Source organism: Zea mays, chromosome 5 (genome assembly GCF_902167145.1).
Source record: "Zea mays cultivar B73 chromosome 5, Zm-B73-REFERENCE-NAM-5.0, whole genome shotgun sequence".
NCBI classification, from domain to species: Eukaryota; Viridiplantae; Streptophyta; class Magnoliopsida; order Poales; family Poaceae; genus Zea; species Zea mays.
Window position 1 is genome coordinate 150,513,704 of NC_050100.1, and position 16,579 is coordinate 150,530,282.

At 41.4% G+C, this 16,579-nt stretch overlaps 1 protein-coding gene and 1 pseudogene across 4 annotated transcripts; both read right to left on the reverse strand.

The window, feature by feature from the left end:
- Positions 1–7,065: 7,065 nt before the first annotated feature.
- Positions 7,066–9,868, reverse strand: LOC100304145 (ALP1 pseudogene; annotated as a pseudogene). Of its 2 annotated transcripts, NR_154895.1 has the most exons (4): positions 9,681–9,800; positions 8,261–8,770; positions 7,936–8,161; positions 7,066–7,849 (listed from the first exon to the last, which is right to left on the reverse strand). The product of NR_154895.1 is annotated as an ALP1 pseudogene, transcript variant 2 (transcript). The 2 variants fall into 2 exon arrangements; NR_154894.1 differs by lacking the exons at positions 7,936–8,161; positions 8,261–8,770 and having other exon boundaries at positions 7,112–7,565; positions 9,681–9,868.
- A 1,801-nt stretch (positions 9,869–11,669) lies between these two features.
- LOC100282898 (ADP,ATP carrier protein) lies at positions 11,670–16,108 on the reverse strand. 2 transcript variants are annotated; one of them, XM_008645471.4, is made up of 4 exons: positions 15,690–16,108; positions 14,139–14,507; positions 12,859–14,044; positions 11,670–12,069 (listed from the first exon to the last, which is right to left on the reverse strand). In XM_008645471.4, the coding sequence occupies exons 1-3, from the start codon at positions 15,990–15,992 to the stop codon at positions 13,730–13,732; spliced, it is 987 nt and encodes a 328-aa protein (XP_008643693.1). In that variant the 5' UTR covers positions 15,993–16,108; the 3' UTR covers positions 11,670–12,069; positions 12,859–13,729. The 2 variants fall into 2 exon arrangements, with proteins under 2 accessions (XP_008643693.1, NP_001149276.1); NM_001155804.2 differs by lacking the exon at positions 11,670–12,069 and having other exon boundaries at positions 13,390–14,044; positions 15,690–16,010.
- Between the last annotated feature and the right edge of the window lie 471 nt (positions 16,109–16,579).

A 16,579-nucleotide genomic window follows, 5' to 3' on the forward strand; every position in this document is an offset into this window, starting at 1 on the left:
AACCCCTCTTTATAGTACGGCTAAAACAAAATAAAAGACCTAACTATATAACGAGTGTCCGCAACTGCTTGACACTCGGAATACGAAGACCTTCACCTTTTGTTTCGTCGCTTTAGCCGTCACTTCAAGTTCTTGTCTCCGAGATTGTTTTCACCATTGTAGTACATCTTTCTGTAATGCGACCTAACTTACCATTTGTTTCTGCAAAACACACGTTAGTCACATATAATATTACGTTGTCATTAATCACTAAAACCAACCAGGGGCCTAGATGCTTTCAAACACAAACCAAGAAAGAAAATCAGTTAGGGACTCAATCAAAGACCGGAGCAAAACCTTGAGTGTGCTAATTTTTGGAGCACCGGACAGTGTCCGGTGCACCAGGCTGTACAGCAGATGAACTAGCCACTCTCGAGAATTTCGAGGCGCGCTCCGCTATAATTCACCAGACTGTCCGATGAGCCAGCGGAGCAACGGCTCTCTGCGCTCCAACGGTCTTCTGTCACGATGAATAGTGCATGTCAGAAGTCAGAGCACAAAAGTCAGAGAACACCGGACTGTCTGGTGTGGCACCGGACTGTCTGGTGCAACTAGAAGACAAACGTCTCCAACGGTCAACTGCTCCGAACCCTAACGGTTGTGCTGACGTAGCGCGCACTAGATAGTGCACAATGACTGTCTGGTGGTGCACCGGACTGTCCGGTGTGCCCATCGCTAACAGAAATCAGCCAACGGCTAGAAGTGGTTGGGAGGCTATAAATACCCCCAACCACCTCATTCACTTCCATAGAAGCCTTCTGAATTCTTCAGTCATTGCAAGAGCAAAAGCCCAACACTCCAAGACACAACCAAAGCAATCAATCCACTTAAAGCCCCAAAATCAACTCTAGTGCATTAGGGCTTGTGAGAGGATCACTTGTGTTCTTTTGTTGCTCTTGTCGCTTGGTTTGGCCTTTTATTTTTCCCTTATATTTCTCAAGTGACTTATAATCGAAGCAAGAGACACCTAAGTGTGTGGTGGTCCTTGCGGGGTCTAAGTGACCTGTGAGATTAAGGAAAAGGCTCACTCGGTCTAAGTGACCATTTGAGAGAGGGAAAGGGTTGAAATAGACCCGGTCTTTGTGACCTCCTCAACAGGGACTAGGTTCTTTGGAACCGAACCTCGGTAAAACAAATCATCGTGTTCACTCGCTTTGATTCTCGTTTGATTTGTTTTCCCCTCTCTAACGCTTCCTTGCTAGTACTATATTGAGTTTGCTCCCATACATCATCCGCATCATTTGAGGAACTCTTTTCAAGGGAAATGATCTGTCGAACTTGAATTTAATTCTAACGCTAACCCCCGACCTTAGTGTGTGTTTAAGTTTATAAATTTCAGGTTTCACCTATTCACCCCCTCTAGGTGACTTTCAATGACCTAATCAGGTCTCATCCTCTCTCCCACCTAACCGTACTTGTTTCTCGTCTCTGGAACCTTCGTTCCCACTTCGTCTCTAGTCACTGCGAAGGTTGGAGGACTTCGCCGTTGTGCCCTCCACGAAAGCATGTGGAGTGACCGAGGGTAAGAATTAAAGATCACATGGCGTCTGCTCTCAACAAGCATGGATCAGAAACCATGGAACTTCAAATGGGAGAAGAGCCCGAGGGAGCCGCAGGCATGGGGTCGAAACCGTAGCTTGAGCTCGAGGCCCAGGGCCCCTCTTAGGAAGCTGAATCCCTTAGGTTTTGTTTGGGTACTCTAGTATTGACCCCAATCCACATGTGTTGAGGTGAATTAACTAATTTACACCCCAATCCACCTTAACACATGTGAATTGGGGTCAAACTAGAGTACCCAAACTAGGCCTTAGGGGGATTCACTGGTTCTTCATTGTCTAGCACCATTGAGAATCTAGGTAACCCTAATCCCCCTCTGCAAGTCATGCGCGCCGGTGAAAATGATTTTGGGAGAAGATTCTTCTGCCAGAAATGTGGAGAAGAAGGACACCACGCTAGGGATTGCACTAAATCCCTATTGTGTGTAATTTGCAGAAAGGATAGTCTTGTGGTTGCTAAATGTGTTTGGCCTAGGCAGAGTAAGCCTATCATGCCACTCGTTGGATTAGCTGCGGATGGTTTAGGGTTCTTATCCTCCCAACTCGCCAAATCTAACTGTAAAAACCCTAAGTATGGATTTCCTAGTTTAGTTAAAATTCTAGAAGTAATGGTGTCTAGTGCTGATCTGGAAAAAAGATTTTGCATTCCACTTTCCCTCGAGAATAACTTGGAAGGTTGTTGAATGTCAGTCGGGATTCATCATGCAATTCCCCTCTCAAGAGAGGCTAGAAGAATTAATACATTTCCCTGAGCTCAAAATGAAGATGGCAGGTGTGAAATTAGTTGTGTTTCCTTGGAATTCGCAGGCCAAAGACAAAGCAAGGTTGCACACTGTCTGGATCATTGCAGAAAATGTACCAGATGAAATGCATAGTTATCAAACTATCTATGAGTTGGGCTCTATGGTGGGTGCAGTAGAGGAAGTGGATCTGCAAGCTTTAGAGGAAAAAATTGCATTAGATTTAAGGTTCATGTGAAAAGTTTGTCCATGATACCACCGATGATTGAGGTAGGAGTGAAGCCTTTCTTGTATGATGTCTTCTTAAAGAATGATCACATCGAAGAAAATGGTTGGAACGATGAGACAATCAATCTAGGGAAAAGGAACTCGGTGGAGATTAATGAGACAAATGAAAAAGAGGATAGGGGGAGATAAAAAAAGCTAGATGTGATAACAAGGAAGAGGGATCTGGTTTGAATAAACTAGAAAAAAGGAGTACCTGACACTAGGAAGGGTAACTTGACTGTCATGGCTTCAACTTATAAGAAGAATGGGGAAGATGAATCTGGCTTGTTGGATGATGATGAGGGAGAATAGAAAGTGGATTATGATGGGAGTGATGATGATTTGTTAAGTTCCCAGGAGACATAGGATTTTGCTAAAAAAAAAGTGGGTGGTCTAATGCATGATTCTCAAAACAGTGAGAATGAAACAAAGGAAGAAGGAGCATTGAAAGATGGTTTTCAGCTGGTAAAAAATAAAAAGGGCAAAGGTAAAATGGGCGAACAAGCAGATGGTGTTAGGAGAAGCTCGAGGCTGGAAGCTTATGATGACATCAAGGTGTCGGATATGGCAATTTCCAGGGCCGAAGCAAAAGATGCATTCATCCACAAAGGTGCCTCAGCTAATCCGTTCTCTGTTTTAAATACCGACGAATCTACTTTATGTGATATCGCTGCGTCTTTAAATGTTTCATCTGGAAGTTGAGAAATCTAAGAGCCTTAGTTTGATTAGATCTATCGAAGAAGCTAGGTCTAGCCTGTTGCTTCAATCGGTAACTAGGAGCAATGGCCATGAGGATGACCATCCTCACAGTCAGGACAAAGGTAATGAGTTTATAGATAACGGGTTAAGAGAAATAATGTACAACATGTCTGAAAATGATAACCTGGGTATGGGGGATCTAAACACTGGAAAAACTTTCGTGTCAACAAAAATAAAATCACTCATAAAGAAAAAAAGAAACAAAAAATCCCCCCCAAAGTTAGGAATGCTCATAATAAGGGGAGGGACAGTAAAGCTAAAGTTACTTGTCATCCCATAGTTTCATCATGAAAGGTATATCTTGGAACTGTTAAGGGGCTGAGAAAATCGTGAAAGTTTGGTTTCCTTAAAGAAATCATTAAGGACGAGAACTTAGATTTTATTAGTCTGCAAGAGACTAATAAAAAGAGGTTTTCCAGCAATTGGTTGGACTCGATCAGTGGGAACAAGACCTTCTTGTGGGTTCACTTGCCCCCCATGGGAGATCTAGGGGTCTTCTAGTAGGCTTTAATATAGATACTTTTGACATGAGGGAAACAGAAGGAGAGTTTATGCTGAGATGTCTGGTATATCATGAAGAAAACAAAATGGAACTTCATCAATATTTATGGGGCAGCTCAAATCAGTAGGAAAGAGAGTTTCCTTAGAGAGTTGTCGACATTTTGTTTTAACAGTAAATTCCCCATGTTAATTGGTGGGGACTTCAATGTGATTAGATGGTAGATTGAGAAAAACAAACTAGGAGGCGTTAATAGATGGAGTTTTCTATTTAACGCGGTTATAGCCCATCATAACTTGATGGAGTTGGATTTGGTTGGTAGATTGTATACATGGTCCAATAATAGAGATGACCCTACCTTTGAGAAATTAGATAGATTTTTAGCTAGTCCGGACTGGGAACTTATGTATGATAACACTGCGGTTACTAGATTAAATAGAACCTTTTCAGACCACGTCCCTTTGTGTTTGAGTATTGGTCTGATGGCCCCGTTAAGAAGAGATTTCATATATGAGTTATGCTAGATCAAAAGACAAGACTTCAAACAAAAGTATTTGATAATTGGTCCATCCTTGTTAAAACAATAAGAGCATAGAGGTCTGGAAAATGAAGGTTAAAAGACTAAAAAAGATGCTTAAGGGCTGGAATTTTTATAATGGTTCCTTTCCCATTGAAAGGTTAAATTATGGAGTAGTGACGCTTATCCCTAAGGTGGATAATGCAAACGAGATGAAAAATTTCAGACCCATTTGTTTGCTAAACGTTTGCTACAAGATTTTTACTATAGTCCTAAACAACTGCTTGGTTTCCTGCATCACTAAGATTATTAGTGGTTTTCAGACAGGGTTTATTAAAGGCAGATTTATTTTGGACATCGTTGTTTCGCTGCATGGAATCATTCACGAGGTTAAAAAACACAATCAAAGTGGGGTTATGATCAAAGTTGACTTTGAAAAGGCGTACAACAAAGTTAAATGGAACTTTCTTCAAATGTTAGAAAAAGGTTTCAACAATAAATGGTGTGAATGGGAGATGAAGACAGTAATGGGGGACAAGGTTGCTATTCGAACTAATAATCTAATTGGTCCTTACTTCTCTACCTATAAAGGGGTGAGACAATGGAACCCCCTCTCCCCTCTCCTTTTCAACTTAGTAGCTGACGACCTTGTTGTTTTAGTAAAAAAGTTCAAGTTGAGGGGTTGCTCACTAGGTTAATTCCTCACATAGTAGAGAGAGGGTGGTGTGACTTCATTATGCTGACGATACGATTTTCCTTCTTCAAGATGATCTAGAAATGCCTAGAAATTTGAAACTCAACCTTATCCTGTTTGAGCAGATGTCTGGTTTGAAGATCATTTTTCACAAAAGTGAAGTTTTGTTTTGTTTTCGGGAGGCTAGAAACTTCAAAAACCTTTACGCTGACATTTTTACTTGTCCCATAAAAATGCTCCCTATGAAATATTTGGGTGTGCCGATCGATAAGAAATTGAGTAGGACCCAATGGGTATGCATTGAAGAGAGAAACTTGAAAAAAGATTGAGACCTAGAAAGGCAAATTTTTGAGTCTGGGTGGAAGAATCACTTTGCTTATCAACAGTCTTTCTAACGTTCCCCTTTACATGCTTGGCCTTTATTTGGTGCTCAAAATGGTCCTGAAAAAATAGATATTATCAGGAAGAGATTGTTATGGCAAGGGGGAAAGAGACCAAAAAATACCATTTGGCTGGTTGGGATCTGGTCAGCCTACCCAAAGATCATGTTGTGCTTGGGGTGATTGACTTGAAATGTATGAATATTAGTTTGCTTGCCAAATGAATCTAAAGACTTGAATCTTCAGAGGGCCTCTGGCAACAAATAATCAGAAGCAAATATACCAAGGGAGATCCCCTCATTGTAGTTGGGGAAAAGCAAGACGATTCTCACTTTTCGAAAGGACAAATGGATGTGAAGGAAATTTTCTACAAATTCTATAGAAAAGTCATTGGTAATGGAAAACAGACTAGTTTCTGGCTTGACACTTGGCTTCGCGATCTGCCTTCGGTAGTCCAGTTCAAGAGACTCTTTGATCTTTCCTTTGATAAGAAATTTTTTGTTCAAAAGGTTATTAGCTCTAACTTTTCGCCGTTAACTTTTAGAAGACGCCTGGTTGGAGACACTGTTAATATGTTAGAAGAGATCAAATATAGATGTCATGATTTGATTCTGACAGATGCTGAAGACTTGATTGTTTGGGCTTTGAACAAATCTGGGTATTCGGTTAAGTCCTTATATGCAAAAATTAGAAGTGACTTAGTGAAAGTCCTTTTTAAATTTCTCTGGAAGATCAAAATCCCCTAGAAAATTAAAATTTTCCTTTTGCTAATTACTAAAGATAAAATCTTATCCAAGGGCAATTTGAAAAAAAAAACTGGAGGGATGGGGGTGATTGTTGTTTTTGTTCAATTTTGAAATCTACAGATCACTTATTTTTTGAGTGTTCAGTTGTGAAGTATATTTGGAGACTTGTCCAAGTTGTTTTTAACCTCAAAACAATTTCGGGGAAATTTGATGAACTGTTTGACAGATGGTTACTAGGTTTCAGTAAGAAAACTAGAAACCTAATGATCATCGGTGCTGGTGCTATCCTTTGGTCGATCTGAAAATTTAGGAATGACACATGTTTCAATAATAAGTGATTTGTTGACCCTTGTGATATAGTGTTTCTCTTGGATTGATTGTTGGACGATTTTGCAAACAAAGAAGGGAAGAGAGATGTTGGAGGAAGTGTGCAGGTCAAAAAGATGGCAAAGGAAGTCTTTAGTCGCTCAAGAGGATGGGCGGCAGTCTCTAAGGATGCGTTTGGTTTAAGGTCAAAGTGGATAAGTTAGGGTCATCCCTGATTTGGGGGGTAGAGTCATCCCTAATAGTCACCACTTTTTTTGTTTGGTAGAAGGGATGAACTTGGATGGAACCAACCCAGTTTTTGTTTGGATGGTGGTTGTCACTCGAACCCAGTTTCAGCTTCACAAATGTTGTTTGTTCTATAAACAGTGGTCAGTTGAACGCAATATTACAATATAGTAATACAAAAAATTGAGCATACACCATTATAAAAAAGCATTTCAAAACAATATTTTAAACAGTACTTCAAAACAAACAAACTGAGCATACACCATTACAATGAATCTCAAACCCAGTATTTCAAAACAAACAAACCGAGCATCCATGTTGGTCATAACAAACCCAGTATTTCATAACAAACCGAGTATTTCGACATAGCAAAGCCATTATTTCAATACCAGTACTTGAAAACAAAGTATTGGTCATGGTTTACATAACAAAAGAACAACATAGTTCTAATTTCCACTTAACCTCCAGCATAGTCCTAATTCCCGGTCCTCATAATCTAAGGAAAGGTCTCACTAACGAACCGAGCAAGAAAACTTATCTGATATGTCAATGGGAGAGTAGGGAACTGCCTTGCTAATCCAGGATTTTTCACTAGATATGCAAAGTAAAAGGCCTTGTGTGTGTCATCAAAACCTGGAATACTTTGCAATGTTTGAAGCAAGTCAGGTGGTAGGTCATCTGAACTAGCCTTCTCAATAGCCATTGCAAGCCTTTCAGCACCATCTTTGAATGCTCCAATCAGCCCTGCCTCTTCATTACTAGTAACCTTTGCCTTCTTCCTAGGTCTAGGAGCTGAGGATGAAGCCCCAATATCATCTATAGGACTAGGAACAGCATTAACATCTCCCTCATCAATCTATGTTTCATACTAGAAAATGGAAAGAATGGTGTGGCATCATCAAGTATTTTAAATCTTCTCTTCAGTGAACCAAATGCACGCTCTACGGTGACACGAAGAGACGAGTGCCTAAGGTTGAACAACTCCTTCTCATTTTGTACCGGATTATTTCCCCATTCATTCAAGTGATACCGGACAACACGAAAAGGGGGCAAAAATCCAGGTTTGGCTCCATATCCAGCGTCCACTAGATAGAATTTTCCTAATATATTATATACAAGTTGGTCACAATTCCACAAAACAACAAATATTATTGACAAGTACAACTTTAGAACCTCCTATATTTACCTTGTGGTACACGAAGGCCATTCTCTCGCTCTAAAGCATCTCTTAGTACTAAAGCATCATGTGCTGAACCCTCCCAACTAGCCAAGACATATGTGAATCGAAGATCAAAATCAACGACCGCCATTACATTTTGAGGGGCATAAGACTTTCTACCACGAAATGAAGGTTCCATATCTATGGAAACCGAAGCTCTTATATGTGTGCCATCAATAGCTCCAATGCAATCCTATGTTTATCCAATACAAGCCAAAATACAATTAAGGGTCTTATGGGTTTAAATAGTGAAAATTCTTGAAGGAGAATATTGAATAGCTGAATATCACACCTTAAAGTAGGGATCCCATCTTGGATTTCCTGCTATTTTGGATGGAGTCTCTAATGATGGTGGCCTAATAAGTTCAGCTCGTAGCTCTCCAATAGCACGAAGCACTTTGTTGAAGTAGCGACTAACAGTCTCACCAGATCTACCATAATTTGTTCCCACCAACCTATTCCTAAGGTTCTGTCCCACTGTGTTCAAAAACATGGCCACTTGTTCCTCAACACACATGTGTATTGTATCTTCAAGTAAACCTCGGTCTCTAAAGCCCTTACAAAAGCGAAAGAAACTAGACCTACCAAGTCTAAGCATGTTCACACATGTTGTATCACTCATCCATATTTTAGTGTTAAGATAATCAAGTCTCATCCTATCCCTTTACTCCATTGGCCCATAAGTAATACCGACTCTTCTACTATCTCTTTTTCTTTTTCTAGACTCAATAACCATGGCCATCATGGACAACAACAAGTGTGCTGAAGCACCATAAATCAAAAGCTTGGTCGCCTTGTCCATCTACAACACATAAGCAAGATTGAAGTTCAATGTACCAAGCTACTAGGCTATGCTCCAGTTTTTAGTAAGAGACTTGGATGATTAACATCGAGAATTGATTCTTTAATTTGATAGGAAAAAAATTAACTGGTAGATCTGTAAAAGAATTAACAATTAACACATAACAATTAAATGGTAGTATAACTAATTAACAACGAGGGGATGTGTGATTGAAATGTAAAAGAATTAAATCAAGGAGGAAGCTGTTGGAAATGTGGCGGCTGGAGAATGCCTCGGAGGTTCCGCCGATCGAGTTCCCTCAAGAATTACTACAGAAGGAAGTCGACCGGCCGCCGACCCAGCAGTTCTTTCCGCCCACTACTACGGCCGCGCAGCAGGCGACTTCTACCGCCTACCGCGGCGTCACCTTCTACCGCCGCACCGGCCGCTGGGAGTCCCACATCTGGTCTGTCGCCTGCAGCTAGCTAGCCAGGGACTGTGGGCATCGAACTACTACTTGCTTTGTTGCCTTTTTTTTTACTTTGTTGGCTTGTGCAAGCGATGTCCATTTCATGCTCATCTCTCTCTCTGTGTCTCTCATTGGCAGGGACTGTGGGAAACAGGTGTACTTGGGTGAGTTCCTGTCCAATCGAAAAGAACTGAGGCTCGAATTACGTACTACATTAGCATCATTTTATGGCATTTAATCAGGTGTCCGAATTGCTCTTTTTCTAGGTGGATTCGACACGGCGCAGGCCACTGCGAGGTTCATAGATTTCTTCTTCCTCGCGCGCATATGTTCTCTCAAGCATCGCAAAAGCGAGCCAAGCCGCCGAGCGCAGCAAAAGCGAGCGAACCAATCTCCATCAAACGGAAGCATCGTATTTTCTCCTGATCTAGTAGCACAATGAAAAGGAGCATAGAAAAGTACCGGTTCTTGGAATCCAACGCATGGACGGACGGCCGCTCGCCTGGACGATTGAACCAGTTCGCTTGGACGGACGCCTGGACGGACGGCCGCTCGCCTGCGCCTGTGCCGCGATGAGAGGGGATTGGGTAAGGATGGGAGGCAACACGATTTTTTACGGCCGCGAGAGGGGCGGGGCGGATCCATCCGTTCGTTTTGGCTGGACAGCGCTGCCACCGAAAAATCCTCTGGGTTCACCTCGCCCCCATGTGACCCCCATCCAAACAGTGTAAAAAATGTGGCGGCCCTGTTCCATCCCACCTGGTCCATCCAACCAAACGCACCCTAAGAGGATCCTTGAATGATTACTGGCGTATTCAAGATGCAAGTTGAAGTTTCTCTGGTGGCTTCGATGGTCAGATCGAACTTATATGCTAACTGTGCTTTTATATTTAGCTCAATCTTAAAAGTCTTGGTTGTTTGGAGTATTGCACGATGTCAAGTCTAAGTATTATGAGTAGTACTCAGTTGGTCCCGGTGCTTTGCGTGCTTTCTCCTACTAGCGTCTGGTATTTGAGCCTTTAGTTAAGTGTTCGTTGGATGTTGAGTATGTAGGTTCATGCTTAAATCTCAACTCTGGTCGAACTTGTTCTGGATTGTAAGACATGTTATTATTTCATAATGGAAATGGGGGGCAGTGCCCTTGCGGTCAAAAAAAAATCACCAACGCCACCATACATAAAAAAACAAAATGGGAAAAATCCATCTCTGATCTAAACATAGATGACGTTCCTACGTCCTCTATATATAGAGAGATTCTTTCTCATCTCTATTCTTTTTAATACTTTAACAATAAATTTAGCAAATCTAAAATATATTCAAAACAATTGAGAATATGACAAATAAGTAGCTACAAATCAAAAGTAGGATATGTCTCTAATATAAATATTTATGTATAGAAGACGACATATACCGTGTGATTTGATGCCTCAGCCAGGTTCACCGGAGCCTTCTGCTTTTCGCAATTAATTTGGGGAATATGTGCAATTTTACGAGGAGATATAAACATCGAATGCCCGGTACCCTTAGTAGTATGTTTTGCCATATTTTTATTTTTTATGTGTCTTCTTGCAGGTTGGATTTATTTCGTTTGAGACATGTAAGGACTTCTCCGGAGAGGTATTCTCTGCAGTTCTGTCCATCTCTGTCGGCACCATTGTTATCTGTCTCTTAATAGTAGAGGATCGCCGACGCCCTGTCTTTGAAGTAGATACCTGGTTGGTATCTTTATGTAGATTGGAAATGTGCTTGTATTCTTCCGCTCTTCCGTCTAAGAAGTGCTTTGTAGCCCAACAAGCAACGGCTGCACTGCGGGAATCCCAGTGAGTAACTACTAAGCAAGAAAACGGATGCGCCTAACGCGCACCGGCTTTCGCGCTAGCGCTCAATCCGTTGCTTGTAGGGAAGAGTAGTGCGTTCCCTTAACTTGGCTAAGTTGAACCGGGCGTCTAGTTCTCAGATGGAAATAACGGTAGTAAGAGCTAGGCAAGCAAAGCAATAGAAGGTGGAAATACTGCACCAAGGATGAAAAGCTAGCAGTTGACCGAGATACCTAGTAAGTTAGGTACTATTATATATATTATATGGTGACCCACATACATTTCTTCTTTCAACTCACTCTTAACAAATACGCAGCTTTGATGCATATTCATGGATGAAGGCAAAAGCCTCCCGCAAAGCGTGAGCTACACCTGTGCATGCACTCCTAATCACTTGTATGCCGGCAACTGAACACACACAGGGGGCTAGTCAATGCATGCGACAAGCCAGGCTATGCAGGTACGCACAACCAAACACACGTAGAGGACCCTGCCGGAGAGGAAAGAAATAGAGGAGTGAATCGTTTATATAAGATTGTAAAGGACGGGCTGCTGGAGACGGTCTAAGCCCCAAGTAATAAACTCTTTAAATGCATCTTAATTTTGTTTCACTGACGTCTGTGCCACAAAGCAATTAACAGTACTGGTACTCAACCATCAGGGCAGCAACAATAACAAAAGTATGAAGTAACAGTCATACAAGTAATGATTGAATGAAATAATGACAGGAACTCTTTGTCACTGATAATATTACAACCTAAAAGCAACACTCAAGGTTATCTGTATCATCTCATGAAAGCTCACGAGTAAGGACACCAGCGGGGGCAGAGCTAACCAATAAACAACGGTTGTGCACTAGTGAATAAATTTGGTCAAAACGGGAAATATATTGTCAAAACAAGACAATCACCAATTCATCATAAAAACTTTGATTTACCTGGTGCCTGTGCACCACTTAGAAACAACATTCAGGTCCATTAGTCTGTGATCCAAGCCAGAAGTAGGAAGGAAGCTTAGATGTATTTAGCTCCTCACTGCAGGGGAAACCTTAAATATTACTATAATATCCATCATCAAGAAAAAGCATAAGGAAACAAACATTTAAGAGGTATATCGAGATAATTGGCTATTTTCCATTCCAAAAAAATGACATTAAAAAATTGCCATGCAGAAGATGTGTATCTTGATTTCTTTCCCATAATCCATATTTAGCTCCTTTTTAAGAAATTTTGCGAAGTGCCCAAGTCATTGTGTGGAATGGCAAAGTTGCACAGTCCACTCTTTCAAATGGCAAATAGTGAATTTTCTCATAAGTGACAGGGATTGTTCTGCAAAGAACATGACATGAAGCAGGAACATATGATACATGCTACTAAAAGATCCATTACTATCAAAATGCATAGGAAAGAAACACTAAGAGATGTGTTGAGTAAAAGGGATTGTTCTGCAAAGAAGAGTTTTCAGACCATATAACAAAACCACTATGGGACAACAATCAACACAAATTTGTTTGTACATATGCATGATGTTGTGGAAACCATGTACTTGGGTCAGGCACTTAAATCCTTAAGAGGTAGTTGGTGAGGAACAATGCTGCTGACTGATGACTGTATCAAGATATAACATACGTCCAGATACGTAGCAAAATCTATGTACCAAAAAGTCAGAGCGACTTATAATTTGGAACTGAAGTAGTTAATTTTATGAGCAGAGCATTCGATTAACACTTTGCATCAAATTCATAAGGAAGTTGGCAGGAAGGTATCATGATTCAAGGTGAACCAAGCAATGACACTACGCAGGGAGAAGAAAGGAGACCATACTTGGGTGGGAAGTAGTGGATGTCATTGACCTGGTTGAAGCGGCACCCTACTCGTGGAAGATGTGAGTGAATGTGTCGTTGATGCCATTGTATGAGTATGTGAGGGCCCCTAGCCTCATCTCATCATAGTTCTGGTCTTCAGGAGCAGCAGCTTGGCACATTCCACTGGCATGGTCCCCATCTTGGTCACCATGGCGACTGCACCTCCCAGTGAGCTCACACGGCTCATCAGCCTCCCTCCTTTCAGTTGTTCAGTCCCAGCGCAGTGGCAATTACTCGGCTCCCTGGAGATGATCAGAATCAGAGACAGATGGGGATTAGAGGCTCCTTTGCTCTTCTTTTGAGTGATGCACAGATTAATGGATACGATATCCACTTGAATCCTGTCACTTCAAAAAAGGTCTGACACTCCTGCAAAAATGTCATTTGCATCTGCACATGACATGCTCATATGATGTTAGCAAAAATCCAAATCTGTAACTGAAGAACCTTCCTCAAGAGTCAAGATGTCCATCCCTTTTTAGAAAAATAGCTTGGTCATGACCTACTGAAGGATTTGGATTTACATTTCACATTGATAGGATACTATTGCCTCTAACAATCGAAGAAACACCAACATGTACATGTGCTCATACTTGAAGGATTAGATCTACACATTAAAATATATATTCAGCACTCTCTGTTTACAAGAGTTATCTTTTGTTGCAATGATTCCATCTCCTTGTGAAATTCATCTCCAGGAAAACTTTTCCTTTTTCTTCCCCCAATATTTTTTGCGAAGTTCTTCAGGCTCAGGAGTTCTTGCTTGAGCATCCCATTTGAATGATCTGGACTTCAACCAAGGATCTGAATCTATTCATATCATATGCACATCATTTCAATGCCCCTTTCATATTGTGCTCAAAATTTTGATCATGCCGGCTTGCCAACCGTTGGAGTTGATCATACCCAGAAAGAACTCCAGCCCCTGCCAGCCCTGAGAGAATATTTGCACCAACACCTCTGAATAATGTGAAGAACCCTTCGGTTGAAACTATCAGTTTTACTGCATGGAAACCGTTCTTGTATTTAAATGGTTCTCCTGAAGTTAACATCATTCTACGACGGACCGTGTCGAATGGATAGGCACAAGCCCCAGAGAACGTAGTTATTGTCCAGCCCAACACAAAACTGGCGAAGAAATTCCCCTGAATAGCAACAAAAACAGAAGTTAAGGGTGCCATATAGAACTACACAGGAAACTCCGGTGATAGTCATACTACTTCACGAGACTGTCACTACCTCCAATGGGCCTACTAGAACTAGAGGCTTCATGCTATCATAGATACCAAAATATAAACCCCGGTATAAGGAGATTCCCGTAATAGACACACTGAAACCTCGGTATAGTCCAGACATGCCATCGGTTGTAAGTGTCTTCTTGTAAACATCCAGCAACCCCCTGAACTGGCGCTTGGTTCCCCGTGATTCAATTGCATCAGTAGCTAGCCTTGTTCTTGCATAATCTAGATGGTATAGCAGCAATGATGTTGTAGCTCCGGCAGCACTGCCAGATGCTACATTTCCAGCTAACCACTTCCACTTTCCGTCTTTCTCCCTGTCATAGCCAAAAAAGCTTTTGAAATAGCCCCTGAATGCAAAGTTAAAAGCCTGCACAATGGAAGTTTCATTTAGGTTTGATTTTTTGTCATGAAGGGAGAACACACAACACAGATTCATTTTCCAGTCTCAGCATCATTAAAGAAGAGGCCTCAGTTCACACTTAATACCTCACACTCAACTCTACGTGCAAAACACACATAAGTGGCAAGTCCAAATTTATTGACAAAGCATAAATATAAATGGCCACCCATGGGACACAAACAACTATATCACCACAGCCTCCAGGATGCGACACATATAGATAATGCAATATTAAGCCCAGTTAGACAAACTACAGGAAACAGCAGCACATGCCCATTTAACTGTCCGAAAACACAGCTCGGATAATTGGCTGTAAAAATAGCTGCCATATAGTTGAACCATGTGATCTGCATAGGGTTGGAGGATTTATCTTCTCACAGAAATTATAAGCCTTTGTAGTAAAATGCACAAAAACAAACAGATGCAAATGCTAAGTTTCGTCTTTTTTTATGTCATCAATAAAACTAAGTATGACTTAAAACTAGGCCATTTTTTTCTGAACACAAATAAGAGCTGTGTATCATTATATCAAGAATTGAGAAAGAAAAAAAAGGGAAAGACCTCTTACAAACACGCACCCCACACTCTCCTTAAACATGCCTAGAGTATTTTCATTTATGTTATATAAAAGTGCAGTGCAGATGTGAATCACTGAATTGTATATATAGAGAAAGAACTCCTTATACACATAAAGGGTCATATTGCCAAGCCATTTCTCTTTCCTAGTATTAGTTTCCGAAACTGTGTTAATGCACACAGCATTCTTTGCGACGAAAGGATAGAATATACCGGCCAGACAACACTTTCAGAATTGTTTATTTTTCTCTTCTCTGTGATAGAAAGGCATTGTTCATTGTTTGGCTTTCTCTTCTCTGTGATAAAAAGGAATTGTAAACAATGGAGCCCGTAACAAACATGTGGGTTCAGAAAGTTTGAGTCCTCTAAGGAAAAAATTCTGAATTTCTGGCTCACTCAGGAACCGATAATCCATTTATTGCTAATTAATTTAGTGAGCAGAGCATTCGATTAAGAGTCGAGCAGCTTGGCAGCAAGAGAAGACAATGCAAATACGCAATGGAGGCGCATCAAGCAATGTTATCTATTACTAGTATATGTATACCAAGGAAAAGGAAAAAAACGCAGACGCGCCTGGGTGGGGAAGTAGCGGATGACGTTGGCCTGGTTGCCACGCCAAAGCGCGGCGGGGCCCTCCTCGCGGAGGATGCGGGTGAAGGCGTCGGCGATGCCCCTGTAGGGGCGCGTGAGGGTGCCGCGGCGCAGCATCTCGGCCTGGTTCTGGAGCAGCAGCTTGACGCGCTCGACCGGCGCGGCCCCCGTCTTTGCCACCACGGCGGCCGCGCCTCCCATGGCGAAGTCCGCCACCACGCTCGCCGGCGACGTCGCGGGCCTCATCGGCCTCTCCTGCTTCCGCTCGTCGGGCGTGGCGGCCATCACACGATGGCGGCGGTTGGTGCCTTGGTGGTGGGAAGAGACGGATTTGTTTTCCGCCTCGATCGAGATCAATCTGACGTGGAAAGTGACGTATTGTTGGACGCCAACGGCCAATCAGATTAGCTGGAAAAAGAACAACCTTTCATAATGTCACGGAGATAAATACGGCACGAGATTGAGGTGTTGCTCTGAATTTTTTTAGGCTAGTTTGGGAATCATTTTTTAAGAGATTTCTATTTTCTAAAAAAAGTTCACTTTCTTTCAAAAAAATAGAGATCTCTTAAAAAATAGAGTTTTCAAACTAGCTCTACGAAGAAATTATTATAATAAGAGCTAGTTTGATAATCACATTTTCTATAGGAGTTCTATTTTTCTTAGAAAAATTACCTCGTTTTCCTTTGAGAAAACGGAGAAAACTCTATTTGCGTTTCTATTTTCTTTGGCGGATATCGGATCGGGTTCGAAAAAGCTAGATCAAAAACAAAATTAGGATACCCTGATATACGTAAAGAAAATACAAATTAAAAGGTAGAAAATTAACTTAGAATTACACTTATATAAAGTCATATGATAATATACACGTTAGA

Bases quoted from the DNA above. Each gene is read 5' to 3' on its own strand.
- LOC100282898 (XM_008645471.4), bottom strand. From the start codon at position 15,992: ATGGCCGCCACGCCCGACGAGCGGAAGCAGGAGAGGCCGATGAGGCCC. The intron at 14,508-15,689 runs GCGCGTCTGCGT...TCCATTGTGCAG, and splicing joins TCCGCTACTTCCCCACCCAG to GCTTTTAACTTTGCATTCAG. The intron at 14,045-14,138 runs GTAGTGACAGTC...GTTGCTATTCAG, and splicing joins TTCTAGTAGGCCCATTGGAG to GGGAATTTCTTCGCCAGTTT.